Genomic DNA, 18,490 nt, shown 5'->3' with positions numbered 1-18,490 from the left:
ACTGTAAGTACAAGTCCATTTACCAGTCCTGTTTTCTGCGAGGTAAAATGACTGTTTTTGTAAAAGAGGCCTTGAAGAGAGCAAGGATAATGCCTTCAGTTCCCCGTCAGAAAGGGCCACCCAAGACGTTGTATGTGGTTATTATAATGTATTGAAGCCTTTGTCATAATTTGCAGTGAATTATTTGACAAATACAAGAGTAGCTGAACAAGTTGCTTCAAGGTTAAAGTTTATAAAACACAAAACTTTTTGAAATCACTCTGTTGCTTCATTGTGATTGAACATATTTTCATTACAAAAATAGATTAATTCTGACATCTCAAATCACATAACAGTGCACTGTCAGCTTGGTGACAGTTTAATTAAAACGCGTCCCCTGAGCTTTATGTTTCTTCTATAACACACATTACAGAATTTACTGTTTTTCTGGCTATCAATATTGATCGTCAGCAGGTAATTAGTTCAAGTATCAGTGTAACATCTTGCGCCTGGAATATCTCAAACTGAGGCACCTCCATTAGTGCTGCATCATTCGTCATATCTCACTCCATTGGTAAAGCTAGACTACATCAATAGCTGTACTCGCTTAAAGCCATTTAGATAGCATATCGCTTTTCATTTATAGAGCACTGACTCTAGAAAAACACAGTTTGGTACATTCATTATGTAAGGCAAAATTGATACATACAGTGCATATTGTGATGTAAAGTTGGAAAGATCTACAATGGTAGATCTTAAACACTTGGTCTTTCTCTTCATTTCATTCATGTCACTTCAGCACTTTCCAGCTATAGTCTTTACATGGCATTTTGCAAAATGCAGCTGTGAAACGCAGACGATTTCGGCATCCCTTAGATGTCGGTCAGGAGGATTTTGCACCTGAGGATAAATGCCCTATCCAGACCCCACACAGTGCGGCAGTTCATTCGCTTCCACATTGAAGTGTTTCTATTGTAAATTCACTCTTAGGGACTCATTCCCTCTCAGCCAATCACTGTGGGCATAGAAGGTATGAACATGATGTCATAGCAATGAGGCTTTGGGAATAGGTTTTTAAGAAATTACTCTTAACTAAGCACTTTTAGTGCTCCAGTTAGCGCTAAGATAAAATGTTTTGTGAATACGGCCCCTGTGCATCTCTTGTGGCCCCTGTCTGGTCCTCTGTTTCCTCCTGAGGACCGTCAGTTCTTTCCTCTGGCTCATGCACTGCACTCTGTTCCTCTGACTCCCCTTTTATTTCCTGTACATCTTCAGGGTGCTTTGACTTCCTCCTCTTACAGAGTAATCCTTTCTTAGCAGGTTTTACCAAACCCAGGAACAAGGCACTAAGTCCCATGCCGACTGCACAGGAGTAGAAGGCTGATCCATAGTTCTGAGTTACATCCACCAGCACACCTAGGAATAGAGGAGAATTAAAAGGAAGCATTAAAAAGGGACACTCCAACAGATTACTTGTCAACTCCTGTGGAAACAGTTGTATTATGCCCTTTCTTTTCTTTATTGTCCTTTATATCTCATAATGACGACATCTTACATTTTAAAGGGGGCTCAACAGTAAACCCACTTGAAGAGGAGGGCCTACAAGTCCACAACGTACAAAAGGGAGCACATAAAAGAAAAATTCTGCTTAATGAAGGGGGACTAAAGTTTTTTCAATTGAGTGAAATTCTAGTATCATTTTATTTATATGCTAGCATTATTATATCTCAACAGTAATATTCAAGATAATAATCTCACACAGCGACAGCAGTAACATAAATTGCAGTCCCCTGCGGACTGCTATTAGTGTCAAAACTATAAATAAACTAATCTACAGATTATTATAGTTTTTATTATCTCATTGTGGAGTAATCTAAATTCAGTGTTTCCCACAGAATTGGATGTGGTGGTAACTGACGGGGGAGACCTTCAGTTAGCTGCAGTGGAGACTCAAATACACTCTAGCTCTCCTCTTCTCTTCCCGTAGTGGTTTAGCTAGCTTCCTAGCCTCCGCTAGCTTGGTAGCTTCAAGTCAGGCTTCATTCTCATACTTGCCAACCTTGAGACCTCAAAAACAGGGAGGATTTTGAGTCTGGCTGTTAAGTAGTGACGTAACGCCCTTTCAAAATAAGGTTTCCGGGCCCAAGCCAGTCCAAACCTAGTATATCTACGGGTCAGCCCTATGTTCCCACATTTCTAAGATACTTTTTTCACTTAGCATTTTGAAAAATAGGCCCTATGCCCAATCTCCCCATAGGGTTAGTGTTAGGGGGTAGGGTTTTTTAAGAAAAAAATCTTAGAAATGTGGGAACATATGCACGCTCAACAAAACAACAACGTTATTGTCTTTTTATCACTTTTCTATCGATGAACCGGTGTGTCACTGAAGAAAGGAGTGATCTTTACTGTTCACATTTTGAAAGATGTTATGTCAGACTCCATGGTAACACACAACCCCACTTCAAAAAATCTGAACTCTCTCTTTAAGTCATTGTTTACTATTCTTTATCCCTCTCTTGCTCTTCATCCTTCACTAACCTCATACAATCACTGTAACATTATATCTAGAAATCCGGAATTATCATTGTGTGTTAAAAGGTGTAATATAAACTTATCACTACAAGAACAACTTACCTCCAAGTGGGGGTCCAGCCAGCCCAGTAAAGCTCTGTATGAACACATAGACACCAGCAGCTGAAGACATCCTCTCTATGCCCACCACATCATCCTCAGCCAGCATGGGGATGTGGGTGCACGCTAAGGTTCCCATAAAGAACCCATACAAAGCGCAGCACACAGCCAGTCCGTAGAACTCTGTGACCAGAGTAAATCCAACCAGATCCACGGTCATTATAATGACACATGCCAGAAGCACAAGAAGCTTTCTGTTCCTGAACTGCTCCCGTGTCAGGATCCACCCGATGGAGAATCGTCCAAAGATTTCAGCCACGGCCATGGTGGAGAGCATGTAGGTGGCTCGCTCCCGCTCCACACCTCGACTCACGCTCAGGTTGATGATGTAGAGCTGAGGGGCGAAGAAGCCCAGCGTGGCAAACAGTCCGAACATAGAATACATGATGAAGCTGCATTCTTTGAGGATGGAGAAGTCAAGAAGCTTTGAATTCTTTACAGATGGCTTTTCATCACCGGGTTTTATTTCCTCATCTTTCATGAGTTGTTTCTCTGTATCAATTTCTATAATATCTACCATAATGTTTACCATAGAAGCAGATTCTCTTGCTTCTGTGTGCAGTAAAGTCCTCTCTTCTGGGTTGCTGTCCTCTGTGTCCTTAAGAGACTGGACACCAGAGTCTCCAGTGCTCACAGAGCCTCTGGTTAGCTCATTGTTCAGACTGTGGGAGGTATTTTGTGCATGTAAGGTATTGTTTATTACAGAGTCCTCTGGGTTTGTGTTCTCTACATTCTCTTGTGTACTGAGAGCTTCCAGTTCTTTTGAGGATGATCCGCCAGTCTCTGTCTTGTGGCTCGCTGTGGGTTTGATATTGATTGGCCGAAGCAGAGCTCCACAGATGATGATGGTACTTTGCAACGCTCCTATCACTGCCATGGTATGTCGCCAGCCAATACGGTCCCTCAAAGCAGAATAGGCTGAAGGGCAAAAGGAGATATTAAATGAGTATTCTTTCATCAATAAAACAGCATACACAATAAGGTAATAAGTATGGGGTGTTCCAGATAGGACTTGTATTAGACTGCTAGGGAAAAGGGCATAAAAGAAACAGAGGGTATGACCTTGGTGCTCTCAAGTCCAATGAAAAGACTGAAAATTATGATGCGTTGGTCTGTCTCTCAATACCTGTCTGTGGCTTTTAGTCCAAGCCCAACGCTGGGTTTCCCTTCAGTGTATTGCAAGCCTGGTGGCCCATCTGGGCCTTACCTTAATGCTGCCATCAGTGTGTCACTTAGGGGTCCTTTCAAAAAAGACACTTGCCCCCAGATCTAACAACTTTTCTAAAGGAAACCATTGAATGGTTTGGACTATAGGCATAAATCTTTAAAAAACAGGTGATAAATGTTTAGTTTGATTTTAAAAACAGGCTAAATAAGTTCTTAGAACAGCTGGGCACTTAGGGGTTAAGCAAAGCCTTAAAGAGTTGCACACCCGCGTAAATGAAAAAACACATTGATCACATGGTTTCCCTAAACCCCCGATTAATATTTGTCTTCTACAGATGTATGTACGCACTCACCTGGTGCTAGGGCAAACATGGACAGGGACTCTCCAGTGGAAGCCAGAGCTGTGACCAGAGACCGCCGGCGAGTAAAGTACTGGGAAAGGATGGTCACAGTGGGCAGGAAGGTGAGACAGTATCCCAGACCTGCACAGTCAAAAAAATGCACATTTGTTAAACTGTAATTCAGTTACACAAGCTGCTAAAAAGCTAATACAAAGAATAATATCATTTGTGGAGTTCAAATATTGAGACAAAGAAAGAAGAGAGCAATTCAATACCTGCGACTAATCCATAGGTGATGTACATTTGATTGATGGACCTGGTAAAGCTGGTTGCAATGGTACCTGTGGCAATAAGAAATCCTCCAGTCATAACAACAAGCTGGAACCCAAAGCGGTTAGTCATCACAGAGGAGAGAGGACCTGAGGACCCAGAACAAAATGTTTAGACTATGATACAGTAGTTTTCACAACTTCATGGTCCTTTCAGTCTATAGTCTGTACTTTAAAACTGTATCAGCTGTACTCACCATTAAAGGTCATGACGAACACACAGATGGAAACAATCCAGGAGACCCGACTGTTGGGCTCTCCAAACTCCCCTATTAGGTCCTGGAGGAAGATGCCAAAGATCTTGATGGTACCATATGTGAAAACCTCCACCAAGAAGAAGGCCACAGCCACCACCCACCCCCAGCCTCCATCAGGGGCCTCTGGGTACACATTGGGCCCAAGAAAACTCTTCCACTTCACACCACACATGGTTGCCCTGTAAAGAGAAATGACAGTTTGAGTGACTGGCAAGGGTCAGCAATTTAACTATAGGTCAAAAACAAAGTAAAGTAGCCACGCGGTGCTTGAAGAGGCGGCCAATAAAAGTGAACGCACACTGTATGCGGACTGACAGTGAGTAGCTACAAATCAAAATCAATAGTTTTGCTTTCATCTTAAATTAATAGTGCTACTGTGGGGTAGTAAATATGATGCTGGTATGACCTTATTCCCCTTCTTATATCCCTCATTCTATTGACTACAGTGGTTCTCTACATCCGTACCAGGCTACTGTTTAAAGTACAAACACTGTTAGTGCTGTAACCAAAGATGTTGGAGATAAAAAGGCAGCAGAAGTTCAGCCCGCTTTGACCAAGACTGAGCTTAATAAATTATTAATGCAAAAGCATAGTGGATGAGATCAATAATATAGTTTAGGAGTATCTCTACAATCCATTGATTCTGAGTAGAGCATTATGGGTTGTGTTGAGCCCTGTGGGAGTAAAATGATGCACAACATTATTTACAGTTTGCCTCTATCCGCCTTTTTTGCTTAAGAGTCATTACAGTACGCAGGGTGACCCAAACTCGTTTTATGACTTCCCTTTTAGTTTTGTTATGTTGCATTATAAATAATAAAGTTGCGCCAAGTGATCCAATAATGTGCTGCGATGTTTTGTCATCCAGTTTTAGTTCTCGTAATGCATTTTTATTTGCTGTAGTTTAACAGGAGCTGTTGCAAAGACAAATCATTGTAAGTTTATGTCTTAGTTACAGTAAACTAAGTAAATGGAAATGAAATGTGCTGCACAGATGTGAGTAGTTTTAAAAATGCGTTCGTACACTATTTACTCACTAATAAACAAACACACTGTAGTTAGGTTGAGTCATCGAGGTGTTAGTTGTGTTAACAGGTAAGAGCTACACCTGACCTGTCAAAACATACGTGGTGTAAATATTTACTTTGAGAGTTGGCAGCTAAAAGTCCTGGGAAAAGTTAACCTTCAAAACCTTTTAATCAATAAACTCTGTTGTCTACCTCTGTAATAGAATTATTTAATTACAACAGCTGACTTTCCTTTTAAAAACCTCGGCCTTTCACTTCCCTTCTACTTTAAAGTCCTTACATTTTTATTTTCTATCTGTTTTTTTAAGGTAGTTCAAATAAGAAGCATTATTTATAAGAGCAGCCTATTATTAAAGCCCATTATATCCATTTTCTAAAGCTAAATGGCAAAACAAGAGCAAGAAGGTGACTTCCTGTTGTGTTTTAGGATCTAGGTCTAGCTCTATACATATTGTTGTTGTTATTTAAATGCTTATCCAATGATTTAAAGGGGCCTATTGTGCTTTTAGGTGCCCCCTGTCCTTTATTATGGTATATAGTTTATTTGTGCGTGGAAAAGGTCTCCTCGGTATTGCCTTACCCTGCAAAAATAATGAATTGGTTTCAACAGGATCATTTGCTATCTGTTTTTCTAATTAAGAGAGGGGGAGGGCTGGTAAATATTGATTCACGTTAGTGGCAGCCGTGTGGTCCACTAGCCCGCTCGTGCGGCTGACGCAATGGTCAATCCGCCTGCGCTCGTGCGATCTCTGGACACAATGTGAGTTTAAAGCTCCACTTTGAAAGTACTTGTGTGTCGCTTGTTTGAAACACATATTACACCCGAGGCTGAAGCAATATCTTTTCTTTCACATGTTCCACTTGTATGTAGCTGAAAGTATAAAGTAGCCGGTCTCACCTGTGTGTGTGTGTGCGTAAACTAGCTCCAGACGGAAGTCCCGGCTGTAATCCCGCTCTTGTCGCGTGCAGCATCAACTAAAGTACTTTCCTGCGCATATCCTCACGTTCACGAATCGGCATTCATTCAAAAGCACGCGCACATGGGGACCCACTCATCCAAACGCACGTACAAACCGGTACAAGCATGCTCTGTGTGACACAGGCTCGCATTCATGAACACCCCTACCCTCACAGGGAAAGGGGGGTTTAAATAAGGGTTAAGAGATCTGGTTGGAGCCAGTTCTCCCCATATCCGTCCGCAGACTGCCCCCCACCCCACCCCCCCTTTAACAGAGTTGTGTGGGAAGGGTCTCGAACAACCTCCCCTAACCAAACCTAGATACTCCACCAGTGTCTGACTCCTCTCTCCCTGCACCTGTAAACAGTTAGACTTGTCCTGTGCAGACACTTGTTGTATCTCAAATGCTGATAGAGTCTAATCTTGGAACCTGCAGTTAAGCTTAACGCCTCTCTGTGTTGACCACTCTTATGCTATAGGCTGCATAGGCAATGCTGGACCAGGATGTTCCCTGTCTGTCTTTGTGTCTCGGAGTAGGCTACTGTAAGGCATTGATTTGCTGCTTGATGTTAGGCTGACATACAAGTTGAGCTTGATATACTGGTATGTTGTTGACAAACGTCTCGTTGCTATATCAGTACTGTGGAAGTCTCTTCTCCTACTTTGTGCAATAACTTAATCCTCCACTTAAGTGCAATCATTTACTTACTGCTCATTCCTGTCATTTACAGTCATACATATTTGATCTTATACATTTAACTTATCTGATTCTATTTTCTGTGAATTTTATTTGACCTGTTTTCTAACATCTACCTCCACTTTATTCTGTCTATCAGGTCTTATATTGTATCCATCATAGCACTATGGTCACTTTATTTCTCAGTATTCATCTGTTACACAGAGCTAGCATATACTTAGACTGCTGTTTTCCTGCCATGCACCACTATCACTTTATTATTTAGCTTATAGTTATATATTATATTTATACTCTACTACTGCACTATAGTTCTGTTTACGTCTGCTCATTACACACATGTATCATGTCTGACCACATCCGAATCCGATCACTGTCCACTTATATCTTCTCTGCACTACAGTTCTGTTCATACCTGTTTTAACAGTCTACTGCATGCTTACATTGTTTACATCATATACACCCGTTCACATGTCTGCTTACATCTGATACACACATGTCTTTCTATTTCTTCTTTCTACATCTCACGCCGACGATGTCCTCTGTATCTAACCTGTACTAACACACATTTCTACCTGTACTAACACACTAACATCCTGACACTTACTCTTCTCTTACACTTTATTCTTGTGTTAGGTTGAAATGTTTTGTATAGTTGCACTGTCGTTATTTGCTGCTCTGTGTGCCCTGAATTGCCCCCAGGTGACAAATAAAGTTTTTTGAATTGAATTGAATTGAATTGAATTGTATCTTTGACTAAGAGTTTATTGTTTACTGTATATATCATTTCTGTATCTATTTAGCTAAGAGTTTATTGGTTATCCTATACTGTATTTTTTATACCTCCCTTGTGTTTTTGTAAGCTGCTGGAAATTCAATTTCCTGGCGGGAGTTCATCCCAAAGGATCAATAAAGAGAAGTCTAAGTTTTAAAATGCAAAAATGCACACAGCCGGTTTTTGTCTTTGACAAAAATAATGTGCTTTTTTAATTATTATTTTTAACAATAAAGCATGTTAACATTTTTAAAATAAGCACAAAAGGGCCTTTAATTCCTGATTAGAGACAGCAGGTTTCTTCTTTACATGGTATTTTCAAAAAACATGACACATCGCACAAATCACTCTTTCAGTCAAAACTAAACCGAAGTTGGTAGGGCCATGCAAGACCCGTCAAATTAATATATGTAATCTCATCTGTGACAACTATTTTAGTTTATAATAGAGTTGTGTTTTATTGTTTTTTGATTATAATTTTACCGTGAACGTTTTTTCTTTTTTCTGTCTTTATTTTTACTCTTATTTTCTTCTTGTCGTACAGCACTTTGATGGAAAGCACTTTATAGATACATTTATTATTATTAATATTATAACTCTTATTAAGAGAATAATGTAATTTTCAGCCACAGAACAGTGTTTCACATTTTATGACTTGATTTGGTGACAGTTGCCAAACCCCCCTTCCACTCCCTCACTAACTAACTACTAACTGTCATTTATACATTTATACTGTAACTTTTATATGTGTGTTGACTTTTTGCATTGTATCCTGCATGTGTTGTATATAATAATGTTTACATTCTGTTGGTAGATGGTTTAAATGCAGCCTGTGTAACCTTTTGCAGATTTTGAGCCAAAATGGCGGAGGGTTTCACCCTGTTTCTCCTGTCTGGACTGCTGACGTGTGGTCTGCTGTTCCACACGGTGTCCCAACATGGAGCCAGGGTTGAGAAGCCCAGTAAGAAGCCCAATTTCATCATCATACTGGCAGATGATATCGGTTGGGGTGACCTGGATGCTAACCAACCTGGAGAGAAGGCAAACAACACGCCTTACCTCAACCTAATGGCTGAGCAAGGACAAAGGTAGATCATTTGTTTTATACCTGATTAAGTTCAAAGCCATATTATCAGAGTCTCATGTAAAGCCTATTACCTAATCTTTTTGATATCATAGTCTCCACGGCTTGTTTCCTTTAAAAGTGTCCTTACTTTTTTCCAGATTGACAGACTTCCATTCCCCTGCCTCAACCTGCTCCCCGTCCCGCGCTGCCATCCTGACAGGCCGCTATGGTCTGAGAAACGGGGTGACTCATAACTTTGCTGTGGGCTCTGTGGCCGGTCTGCCACTGTCTGAAGTCACCTTGCCCCAGCTCCTACACAAGGCGGGATATTACACCGCCATGATCGGGAAATGGCATCTCGGCCACAATGGGCCATACGGTCCAACTAACAGAGGTAAGTGGGAGCTTGATCATAATACCCCAAAAACTGAACACAGCAGGCACAACCCGGGCAGGAAGATGCTCAGGATTTCTGGTTGAACTCGTTCCTCAGCCTCAAGCATAAAGTTTGCTTTTGTAAAACACTTCAATTCAGACGGATTTTGGGTATGAAGATTTCTATGCCTTCAGGAAATTTGAGCAAATTTTATATTACCTTTTACCGTTATGTTTTGCTTCCGTCACCTCTTTGGGAAAGGTTATCTTAAAATGATCTGAAGCCTCAGTAAAACCTATGAAGAATGTCACCGGCTACAGCCACAAACTATAATAATTCATAGGAGAGTAAGATGTAAATAAGAACAGATTGTGTGAGGTTATGATAAAGACAAAATCTAAAACTACTCAACCGCTACGGCCAAGCCTCGGGGATGTAAAAAATGGCAGTTTAACAGTTGGAGGATTTTAAACATTATAAAATATTTATATAAGCCTCATCATGTGTGTGAGCGAATCCCTTGGCCTCACTGCAGGGATCAGGCTACACAGGACACAACTCCCTGCAGCTGCTCACAAGACAGCACACTTGCTCTTTGTTGTTTCACCTGCAGAAGACTCAACAATGGCCCTCACTTCATTCCTTTCTTAAGTGAAAGTCTTGTTTTTCCGCCTTACCTCAGGCCTATGAGTCACATGCCATTTGTATGCTTGTACAACAGGTGATCCACACTTTATTTAAAGGGGCAGTTCCTCCCTGAATCAAAAATGACATATTTTTCATCATACCTGTATTTATATTTATCATTTTTGATTGTTTTGGTGTGAGTCACCCAGTGTTGGAGATATCAGCCGTAGAGTTGTCTACCTTCTGTCAAATATAATGGAACTCGGTTTTCGGTGCTTAAAGCAAAAAATATATTTGACAAAACTCAACATCAATGTTTCTTTCCAGAAACCATGACCCGGTTTCTCACGATAATCCACAGACCTGGATGTGATCAGTTTCATGCAGGATCTATTTTATTTCTACCGAACTACCGCCTCCAACCGTATCACTGGGCAGAAGGAGGCGTACTACATGAAACTGCTCACAACCAGGTCTGTGGATTACCTTGAGTAACCGGTTCGGGATTTCTGGAAAGAGACATTGTTGTTGAGTTTTTCAAATTTATCTTTTTTGCCACTTTTAGTGCCACAAGCGCCACCTAGTTCCATCTAGTTCCATTATAGAGGGGGCAGACAACTGTAGGGCTGATATCTCCAAAACCGGCAATAAAAAAAGAAAACAATCTCAATGGATAAATAGCACTACAGGGATGAGGAAAATATATTTGATTATGGGGTTAACTGTCTCTTCAAGCCATTGCCGCGTCCAACGTCTAAGCTTTCCTCCAGTATGTTGCACTTGGCCTCGTATTCAGACAATTTTCGGTTCGTACACAGTGAAGGGGATGTAGAGCAGGTGCGGAGGAAAAAGCACTTGCACACCACCGCAGGGACTAGGATTTGATCCCCACTTGCTTGGGTGGGAGCACCATTGGGCATATTTTACCGTTTTGGTGGGTGGGAAACTAATGAGGGATCATGGCAGGACCATTGCAGTAGTGATGCTGAGGCACTTGTGCGGAGGATGTTGGGATCTCATTGGGATGGCGTGAAACTCAAGGTGCACACATTTTGCCTTCCCTATAAAGTTCTTCACTTCAATGCTGTTTTGCAGTGACACAGGTCCAGGGGGTAATGTTTATATTCCACCATGTAATTGTGTATCTTGATGTCAGTTAGATCACACTGTAGACCACAGTCACAGAGGTCTTTTATGGTACGTAAATACAAAATTTAAGGCGTTTCCACATTTTTGAAATGAGCTTACTAGTAAGTGTACCTTCATTTCTGGCATTTGTCATAATACAATATTAACATAATGCGGCTTAATCTGCTGGATGCAGATGTTCTTATGTGAACAATAGCAAGTAATTACAGTTGTATTTAAAAAAAAAAATTGTATTGTGTATTGTCTCTTGGGCAGGTTTTGACTACTACCTAGGTATTCCTTACAGTAATGACATGGGCTGTACTGACATACCAGGATATAATTTGCCACAGTGCCTTCCCTGTGACTCATCTGGACCTCAAGTGATCAGGTGTGGCTCCACACTCCTACAAAACAAATATGTCATTAAGGCGATAATGAAAGTTGTTCTACTGACTAGTGTTGTTCCAAATGCATGTGGATATTTCTTATAAGTTATGTAAGACTGAGAGTATTTCATTATTACTTCCAAACCTCTGTCACAAAAACGTAAATAGGCACGTACCATTTATAATGTCATTGTGCTTTGTTGTTCACATGGTCCAGATTGAAGAGGGGTGTACATGGAGGCTGTTATTCCCAAGTGGGCCTTCCTCTGATTGAAAACAGCAGTATTGTGGAGCAACCGCTTGACCTGTGGACACTAACAGAGCAATACAAATCTGCTGCAACCAGGATTATACGTAATGCAAGGTACAATACAACTGCATCTTAGCATAAACTGCTACAAGTTATAGGGTTGCACTCTTTCGATATCTTTATATGATATTAAAAACACAGCATGCTAGATGAAGCTCAGAATAAAACCATGAGTTTCTGTTTGAGGTCCCTGTGTTATTGACAGGCTACTGCAGTGCAAATACACTGTGAATGACCCTGCACCTGTGCGTCTTAGCCAAAGAGGCCATAGAGCGCTTCTGCATTTGTGTCAGTATGTTGTCAACTCCCTCAGCAGCCGGTGAAGTGTCTATGAGGGTGAAACTCAAGAGCGATGTGGTTGAGAGGATAATAAGGAAGTGAAACATTGTTTGTCAATAGTAGAACAAAATAGCCAGCCAAACACACTCCCATAAATTTGTCTCCCATGTCCCGTGAGACACCAGTAACCCGATCACGATAGGACCAAAAGGTTATGGTAATGCCAGTAAAAGTCAAGGTCATGTTTCATACTCCGTTACCTTGTAAACCAACAGTTAATATAGTCTGGTCTGTTATTGCCAAAGTCCTCTCTGAGTGTCACAGCTTGGAATCTTGTTTTTGTCAGTGTGCAGCTGTTTATACGTAGACAGACTCATGCAGTGTTTCACCATGTGAGGTTACCAGCGCAAGGACACACTGTGGTTCATTTGGGGGAACATGAGGAGGGAAGATCAGGTAAATTGGCAGCAGCTGCTAATTTATATTTACCTATAGTTCACCACTGGATGGGTCATTAAGAAGTGCTGCAGGTCACAAAACAGAACATCTCTAAACTCCTCGTAAGAGTGTGTGTGTGTGTGTGTGTGTGTGTGTGTGTGTGTGTGTGTGTGTGTGTGTGTGTGTGTGTGTGTGTGTGTGTGTGTGTGTGTGTGTGTGTGTGTGTGTGTGTGTGTGTGTGTGTGTGTGTGTGTGTGTGTGTGTGTGTGTGTGTGTGTGTGTGTGTGTGTGTGTGTGTGTGTGTGTGTGTGTGTGTGTGTGTGTGCGTGCGTGCGTGCGTGCGTGCGTGCGTGTTGCTTGCAGCTGTCTGTCTGTCTGTAATAGTGCAGGCATGAAACTAGTAGTCATGTGAACTAGTGCAGCAGTTATCATGTCATGTGCAACAGTGTACACAGCTTTTCATTCAGTGAGGCCGTTGTAACGGGACTAATTCTGTGTAACAGACCTGTCAGAAAGTTGGAAAGTCCACATTCCTATGAAGAAAAATGACCTTAAAGTAGAAAGCATGTTTCAGTGTGGATTTTTATGTACTATGGATAAGGCAAGGCAAGTTTATTTGTATAGCACAATTAAACAACAAGGTGATTCAAGGTGCTTTACATAAAACGTGAAAAGCATTGGAAAGAAACACATATAAATTGACATTTATAAAAAGACATTCAAGTAAAATTTTAAGAAAAAAATTTAAATTTTAAGAAAATTGTTGGAAAACATAAAATGACATTTGAGTAATATAAGTAAAAGATCATTGAAAGCATTAATTGTCAATTAAGTTTAATTTTCAAGACATGTAATGGAAGTTACAGTGCAGTGCAGGCGGTTTAATAAATTATTTTGTTTACTGGAAGGCAGCGGCAAAGGAAGGTCTTCTTTCTAGATTTAAAAGAACTGAGAGTTGCAGCAGACCTGCAGTTTTCTGGGAGTTTGTTCCAGATTTGTGGAGCATAAAAACTGAACGCTGCCTCTCCATGTTTAGCCCTGACTCTGGGGACACAGAGCAGACCTGTCCCATGTTTAGTCCTGACTCTGGAGACACAGAGCAGACCTGTCCCATGTTTAGTCCTGACTCTGGGGACACAGAGCAGACCTGTCCCATGTTTAGTCCTGACTCTGGGGACACAGAGCAGACCTGTCCCATGTGTAGTCCTGACTCTGGGGCCACAGAGCAGACCTGTCCCATGTTTAGTCCGGACTCTGGGCACACAGAGCAGACCTGTCCCATGTTTAGTCCGGACTCTGGGGACACAGAGCAGACCTGTGCCATGTTTAGTCCTGACTCTGGGGACACAGAGCAGACCTGTCCCATGTTTAGTCCTGACTCTGGGGACACAGAGAAGACCTGTCCCATGTTTAGTCCTGACTCTGGGGACACAGAGCAGACCTGTCCCATGTTTAGTCCTGACTCTGGGGACACAGAGCAGACCTGTCCCATGTTTAGTCCTGACTCTGGGGACACAGAGCAGACCTGTCCCATGTTTAGTCCTGACTCTGGGGACACAGAGCAGACCTGTCCCATGTTTAGTCCTGACTCTGGGGACACAGAGCAGACCTGTCCCATGTTTAGTCCTGACTCTGGGGACACAGAGCAGACCTGTTGCATGTTTAGTCCTGACTCTGGGGACACAGAGCAGACCTGTCCCATGTTTAGTCCTGACTCTGGGGACACAGAGCAGACCTGTTGCATGTTTAGTCCTGACTCTGGGGCCACAGAGCAGACCTGTCCCATGTTTAGTCCTGACTCTGGGGACACAGAGCAGACCTGTCCCATGTTTAGTCCTGACTCTGGGGACACAGAGCAGACCTGTCCCATGTTTAGTCCTGACTCTGGGGACACAGAGCAGACCTGTTCTATGTTTAGTCCTGACTCTGGGGACACAGAGCAGACCTGTCCCATGTTTAGTCCTGACTCTGGGGACACAGAGCAGACCTGTCCCATGTTTAGTCCTGACTCTGGGGACACAGAGCAGACCTGTCCCATGTTTAGTCCTGACTCTGGGGACACAGAGCAGACCTGTCCCATGTTTAGTCCTGACTCTGGGGACACAGAGCAGACCTGTTCTATGTTTAGTCCTGACTCTGGGGACACAGAGAAGACCTGTCCCATGTTTAGTCCTGACTCTGGGGACACAGAGCAGACCTGTCCCATGTTTAGTCCTGACTCTGGGGACACAGAGAAGACCTGTCCCATGTTTAGTCCTGACTCTGGGGACACAGAGCAGACTTGTCCCAGAGGATCTGAGAGGTCCGGATGGTTCGTAGCTGAGCAGAAGATCTGAAATGTATTTTGGTCCTAAACCATTCAGTGCTTTTTAAATCAACAGAAGTTTTTTTTAAGTCAATTGTTTGACGGACAGGAAGCCAGTGTAAAGATCTGAGGACTGGAGTGATATGATCGACTTTTTTGGTCTTAGTGAGGACTTGAGCAGCAGCGTTCTGGATTAACTGCAGCTGTCTGGTGAGACCTGTAAAGACACTGTTACAGTAGTCGAGCCTGCTGAAGATAAATGCATGGACAAGGTTTTCTAAGTCCTGCTGAGACAGAAGTCCTTTACTCATTGATATATTCTTTTTTTTCTGAATCCATCAAAAATACTGCAAAAAGTAGTTAAAAGTCCAAATGTTATGGACATTAGCAAATATGTCAGATACACTGTAGCTATTTCATCATGTGGTTCAAATCATTGAAGTTGTATAAAACAGTGTCACTTGTCCCTGCAGGGAGCGAGGACAGCCCTATCTCCTCTACATGGCGTTGGCTCACATGCATGTTCCCCTGGCCCCTCCGCTCCCCCCAGGCGCTTCTGCCACTGCCCATCGCCCAGATGATGGCAAAGCGTACGCTGCCAGCCTGCGAGAAATGGACACCCTGGTGGGAGCGGTAAAGAGTGCTTCTGATGACACAGACAAAGACAATACTCTCATCTGGTTCACGGGTTAGTCAGCTGGATTATGTCTGCTCTTCCACACTACCAGTGTAATCTTAAAGGTCCCATATTATACTCACATTCAGATTTATACTTGTATTTTGGGCTTCTACTGGAAAATGCTTACATGCTTTAATGTTCAAAAAACACATTTTCGCCTGTATTCCCAGTCTGTCTGAAACACTCTGTTTAAGCGCCTGTCTCTTTAAGACCCCCTCCTCAAAAAGCCCAGTCTGCTCTGATTGGTCAGTGTTTACGGGTCTACCAGGTCTGCATTCTCTGCCCTGTCAGTAAAGGAATGACTGTAATGGCACTGTAGTGGCAATTTCTACCTATATATAGTATATAGTTGTGACAACTGTACAGAAGTCCTGACGGCCCGTTTAAAGACACAGTTTTTGAATACAGACTGTGTCTATTTCTCTGTGGATTGAGCGTTTTGATACTTTCACAGTATTTATATAGCACCTCCACTTGCTTTATAATGAAAGCAATATGGGTCCTTTGAAACAGTCTTATATGTGTGTGATGTGTTTAGGTGACAATGGTCCATGGGAACAGAAGTGTCAGTATGCAGGAAGTGTTGGACCTTTCATGGGAAAGTGGCAAACCAACAGAGGTATAAAAAATTGTGAACTCCTTCAATACAAGCTTTATGAGGGGGGTTGATACCACACATTATATTGCTTTTAATCCTCATATCCCTGAAGCCTTCTTTTGCCCATGAATTAGGTGGAGGCTCAGCTAAGCGGACCACCTGGGAGGGAGGTCACAGGGTGCCAACTGTGGCTTATTGGCCCGGGAGGATCCCTGCAAACACCACCAGCTCCACCCTGCTCAGGTTCTTTAACTAGATAGGATGGTTTAACTGAGGAATAGTATATTATAGAATAATTGAATTTTATTCAATTAGCTTTACTGTTGGGTGGATTGCCATAAATGTCTGTGCAGATATTCATGTTGCCCAGAGGATGAATCCTAATGGTTTGGCTGTGACTTTTCATCTAGCCTTCATCACCCATTACATTTCAAATTGAAATGTTTCCTCTCCCCTGTATGCCATCTTGCAGTGGTATGGACATCTTCCCAACCCTTCTGTCTCTAGCAGGGGTAATTCCTCCCTCAGACCGACGTTACGATGGCATTGATGCCACAGATATCCTCCTGCATGGTGAACAGACTGGTCATGAGGTACGCACTAGTTTTTGCGGTCAATCTTACTTTGGGTTTTTTTTAAATAATTTCCCTGTACTGTCAGTGAGGGTTGTGCAGACATTCTTCTCTTCTTTCTTGTAGTTTTTGTTCCACCCTAACAGTGGTGCTGCGGGGAAGTTCGGTGACCTGCAGACAGTGCGAACAGAAAAACACAAAGCTTTCTACATCACAGGTACGGGTTATATAGAGGTCACGTGTGTCCACAGTACAAAAGACAGTCACACTAAATTACAGTCAGTGTTCACGGACGTGTCGTCAGCGCTGCTGGTTATGCTCTGCCACCATGGTGGATGGCATACACAGCATTATGTCAACATGTTACCAATCTAGTTAGCAGTGAATCTGTTTTCTCAGAGCATAACTCGAAAAGATACATTTTAACAGCTTCATCAGATCACAGTGAATAATGCTGCATATAGATACTGTAATTCTGCCTGTTTTCACACAAATTTCTCTCATCTCATCTTCAACCGCTTATCCGGGGTCGGGTCGCATTTCATATTTCTTTTACACTTTTTTTTTGCCAAACCTACCTTACACTCCTATACTTTTGACCTTTTGTGCCTTTATATGGACAGTGCAGCTGAGTTTGACAGGAAATGGGAGAGAGAGAGAGAGAGAGAGAGAGAGAGAGAGAGAGAGGGAGAGGGGGGACGACATGCAGCAAATGGCTGCAGGTCAGAACGGAACCCCGGCCGCTGCGGCAAGGACTTTTAGCCTCCGTATATGGGAGTGCATGCCCCAACCACTGTGCCACCAGGCGCCTAACATTATACATTTTTGCAGGTGCATCTGAGGCTTGTGGTGGTGCAACAGGAAGGCCGCAGCTCCATGACCCGCCGTTGATATTTGATCTGGAGCTGGACGAGTCTGAGGAAACACCCCTGGAGGTCGAAACACCTGAATACCAAGCAGTACTGGAGAGGATCTCTCGCGAAAGGGAGAAATTGTTATGGGACATTGCCACTGACGAGTCAGTGTCGGCAGCAGACTACAGCACGGACGCATCAGCGGCGCCCTGCTGTGACCCCAAACAGGCTGTTTGCCGCTGCCACACGCTGGGCTGAGGGGTGGGGAAATCACACACAAACACGCACACGCACACACAAACACACACACACACACACACACACACACACACAAACACTCACATAAAAGACTGAAAGAGAAGCACACAGACGTAAGCAAACAGATGTGGAGACAAGTATCTCCTTTAGATGAGCTCAGCTGTTTGTTTGTAGAATGTCCAATGTCCAGATGCAGCAGGAGGCGTGCAAACAAAAACAGAGAGATGCAGGTGGCTGAACTTTGGCCAGTTGGTATTGTGAGGTCAGTACTTAAAATCTAATTGTCAATTAATGGATGTTTTGGCGTCTTAAATATGAAGCTTTATTGTTATTTTGTTGGATAAGATATAGCACAGGAACATCAACTACAACGTGCAGAGGTTGAATCACTT

The 18,490-nt window shown here is 42.6% G+C and overlaps 2 protein-coding genes across 2 annotated transcripts; one reads left to right on the top strand and one right to left on the bottom strand.

Moving 5' to 3' along the window:
• Positions 1 to 359: 359 nt before the first annotated feature.
• LOC310960925 (monocarboxylate transporter 7-like) lies at positions 360 to 6,966 on the bottom strand. The gene is made up of 6 exons (XM_083932792.1): positions 6,691 to 6,966; positions 4,705 to 4,943; positions 4,454 to 4,597; positions 4,191 to 4,319; positions 2,614 to 3,588; positions 360 to 1,395 (listed from the first exon to the last, which is right to left on the bottom strand). The coding sequence occupies exons 1-6, from the start codon at positions 6,762 to 6,764 to the stop codon at positions 1,100 to 1,102; spliced, it is 1,857 nt and encodes a 618-aa protein (XP_083788918.1). The 5' UTR covers positions 6,765 to 6,966; the 3' UTR covers positions 360 to 1,099.
• On the top strand, positions 6,447 to 18,409 carry arsg (arylsulfatase G). The gene is made up of 11 exons (XM_083932793.1): positions 6,447 to 6,552; positions 9,068 to 9,307; positions 9,444 to 9,679; positions 11,693 to 11,807; positions 12,023 to 12,169; positions 15,611 to 15,825; positions 16,355 to 16,435; positions 16,549 to 16,657; positions 16,887 to 17,007; positions 17,113 to 17,203; positions 17,818 to 18,409. The coding sequence occupies exons 2-11, from the start codon at positions 9,081 to 9,083 to the stop codon at positions 18,096 to 18,098; spliced, it is 1,623 nt and encodes a 540-aa protein (XP_083788919.1). The 5' UTR covers positions 6,447 to 6,552; positions 9,068 to 9,080; the 3' UTR covers positions 18,099 to 18,409.
• Positions 18,410 to 18,490: the final 81 nt, after the last annotated feature.

The sequence above is a fragment of the Echiichthys vipera genome (genome assembly GCF_963691815.1).
Source record: "Echiichthys vipera genome assembly, chromosome: 18".
Lineage (NCBI taxonomy): Eukaryota > Metazoa > Chordata > Actinopteri > Perciformes > Trachinidae > Echiichthys > Echiichthys vipera.
This window is presented reverse-complemented; position numbering and strand designations above follow the sequence as displayed.

Excerpts from the sequence above, each read along its gene's own strand:
- LOC310960925 (XM_083932792.1), bottom strand. The coding sequence starts at position 6,764 with ATGCTGCACGCGACAAGAGCGGGATTACAGCCGGGACTTCCGTCTGGA. Across the intron at positions 4,320-4,453 it reads CACCTATGGATTAGTCGCAG|GTCTGGGATACTGTCTCACC; the intron begins GTATTGAATTGC and ends TTGACTGTGCAG. Across the intron at positions 1,396-2,613 it reads GGCTGGACCCCCACTTGGAG|GTGTGCTGGTGGATGTAACT; the intron begins GTAAGTTGTTCT and ends CTCTATTCCTAG.
- arsg (XM_083932793.1), top strand. The coding sequence starts at position 9,081 with ATGGCGGAGGGTTTCACCCTGTTTCTCCTGTCTGGACTGCTGACGTGT. Across the intron at positions 9,680-11,692 it reads ATACGGTCCAACTAACAGAG|GTTTTGACTACTACCTAGGT; the intron begins GTAAGTGGGAGC and ends TCTCTTGGGCAG. Across the intron at positions 16,658-16,886 it reads ACCAGCTCCACCCTGCTCAG|TGGTATGGACATCTTCCCAA; the intron begins GTTCTTTAACTA and ends GCCATCTTGCAG.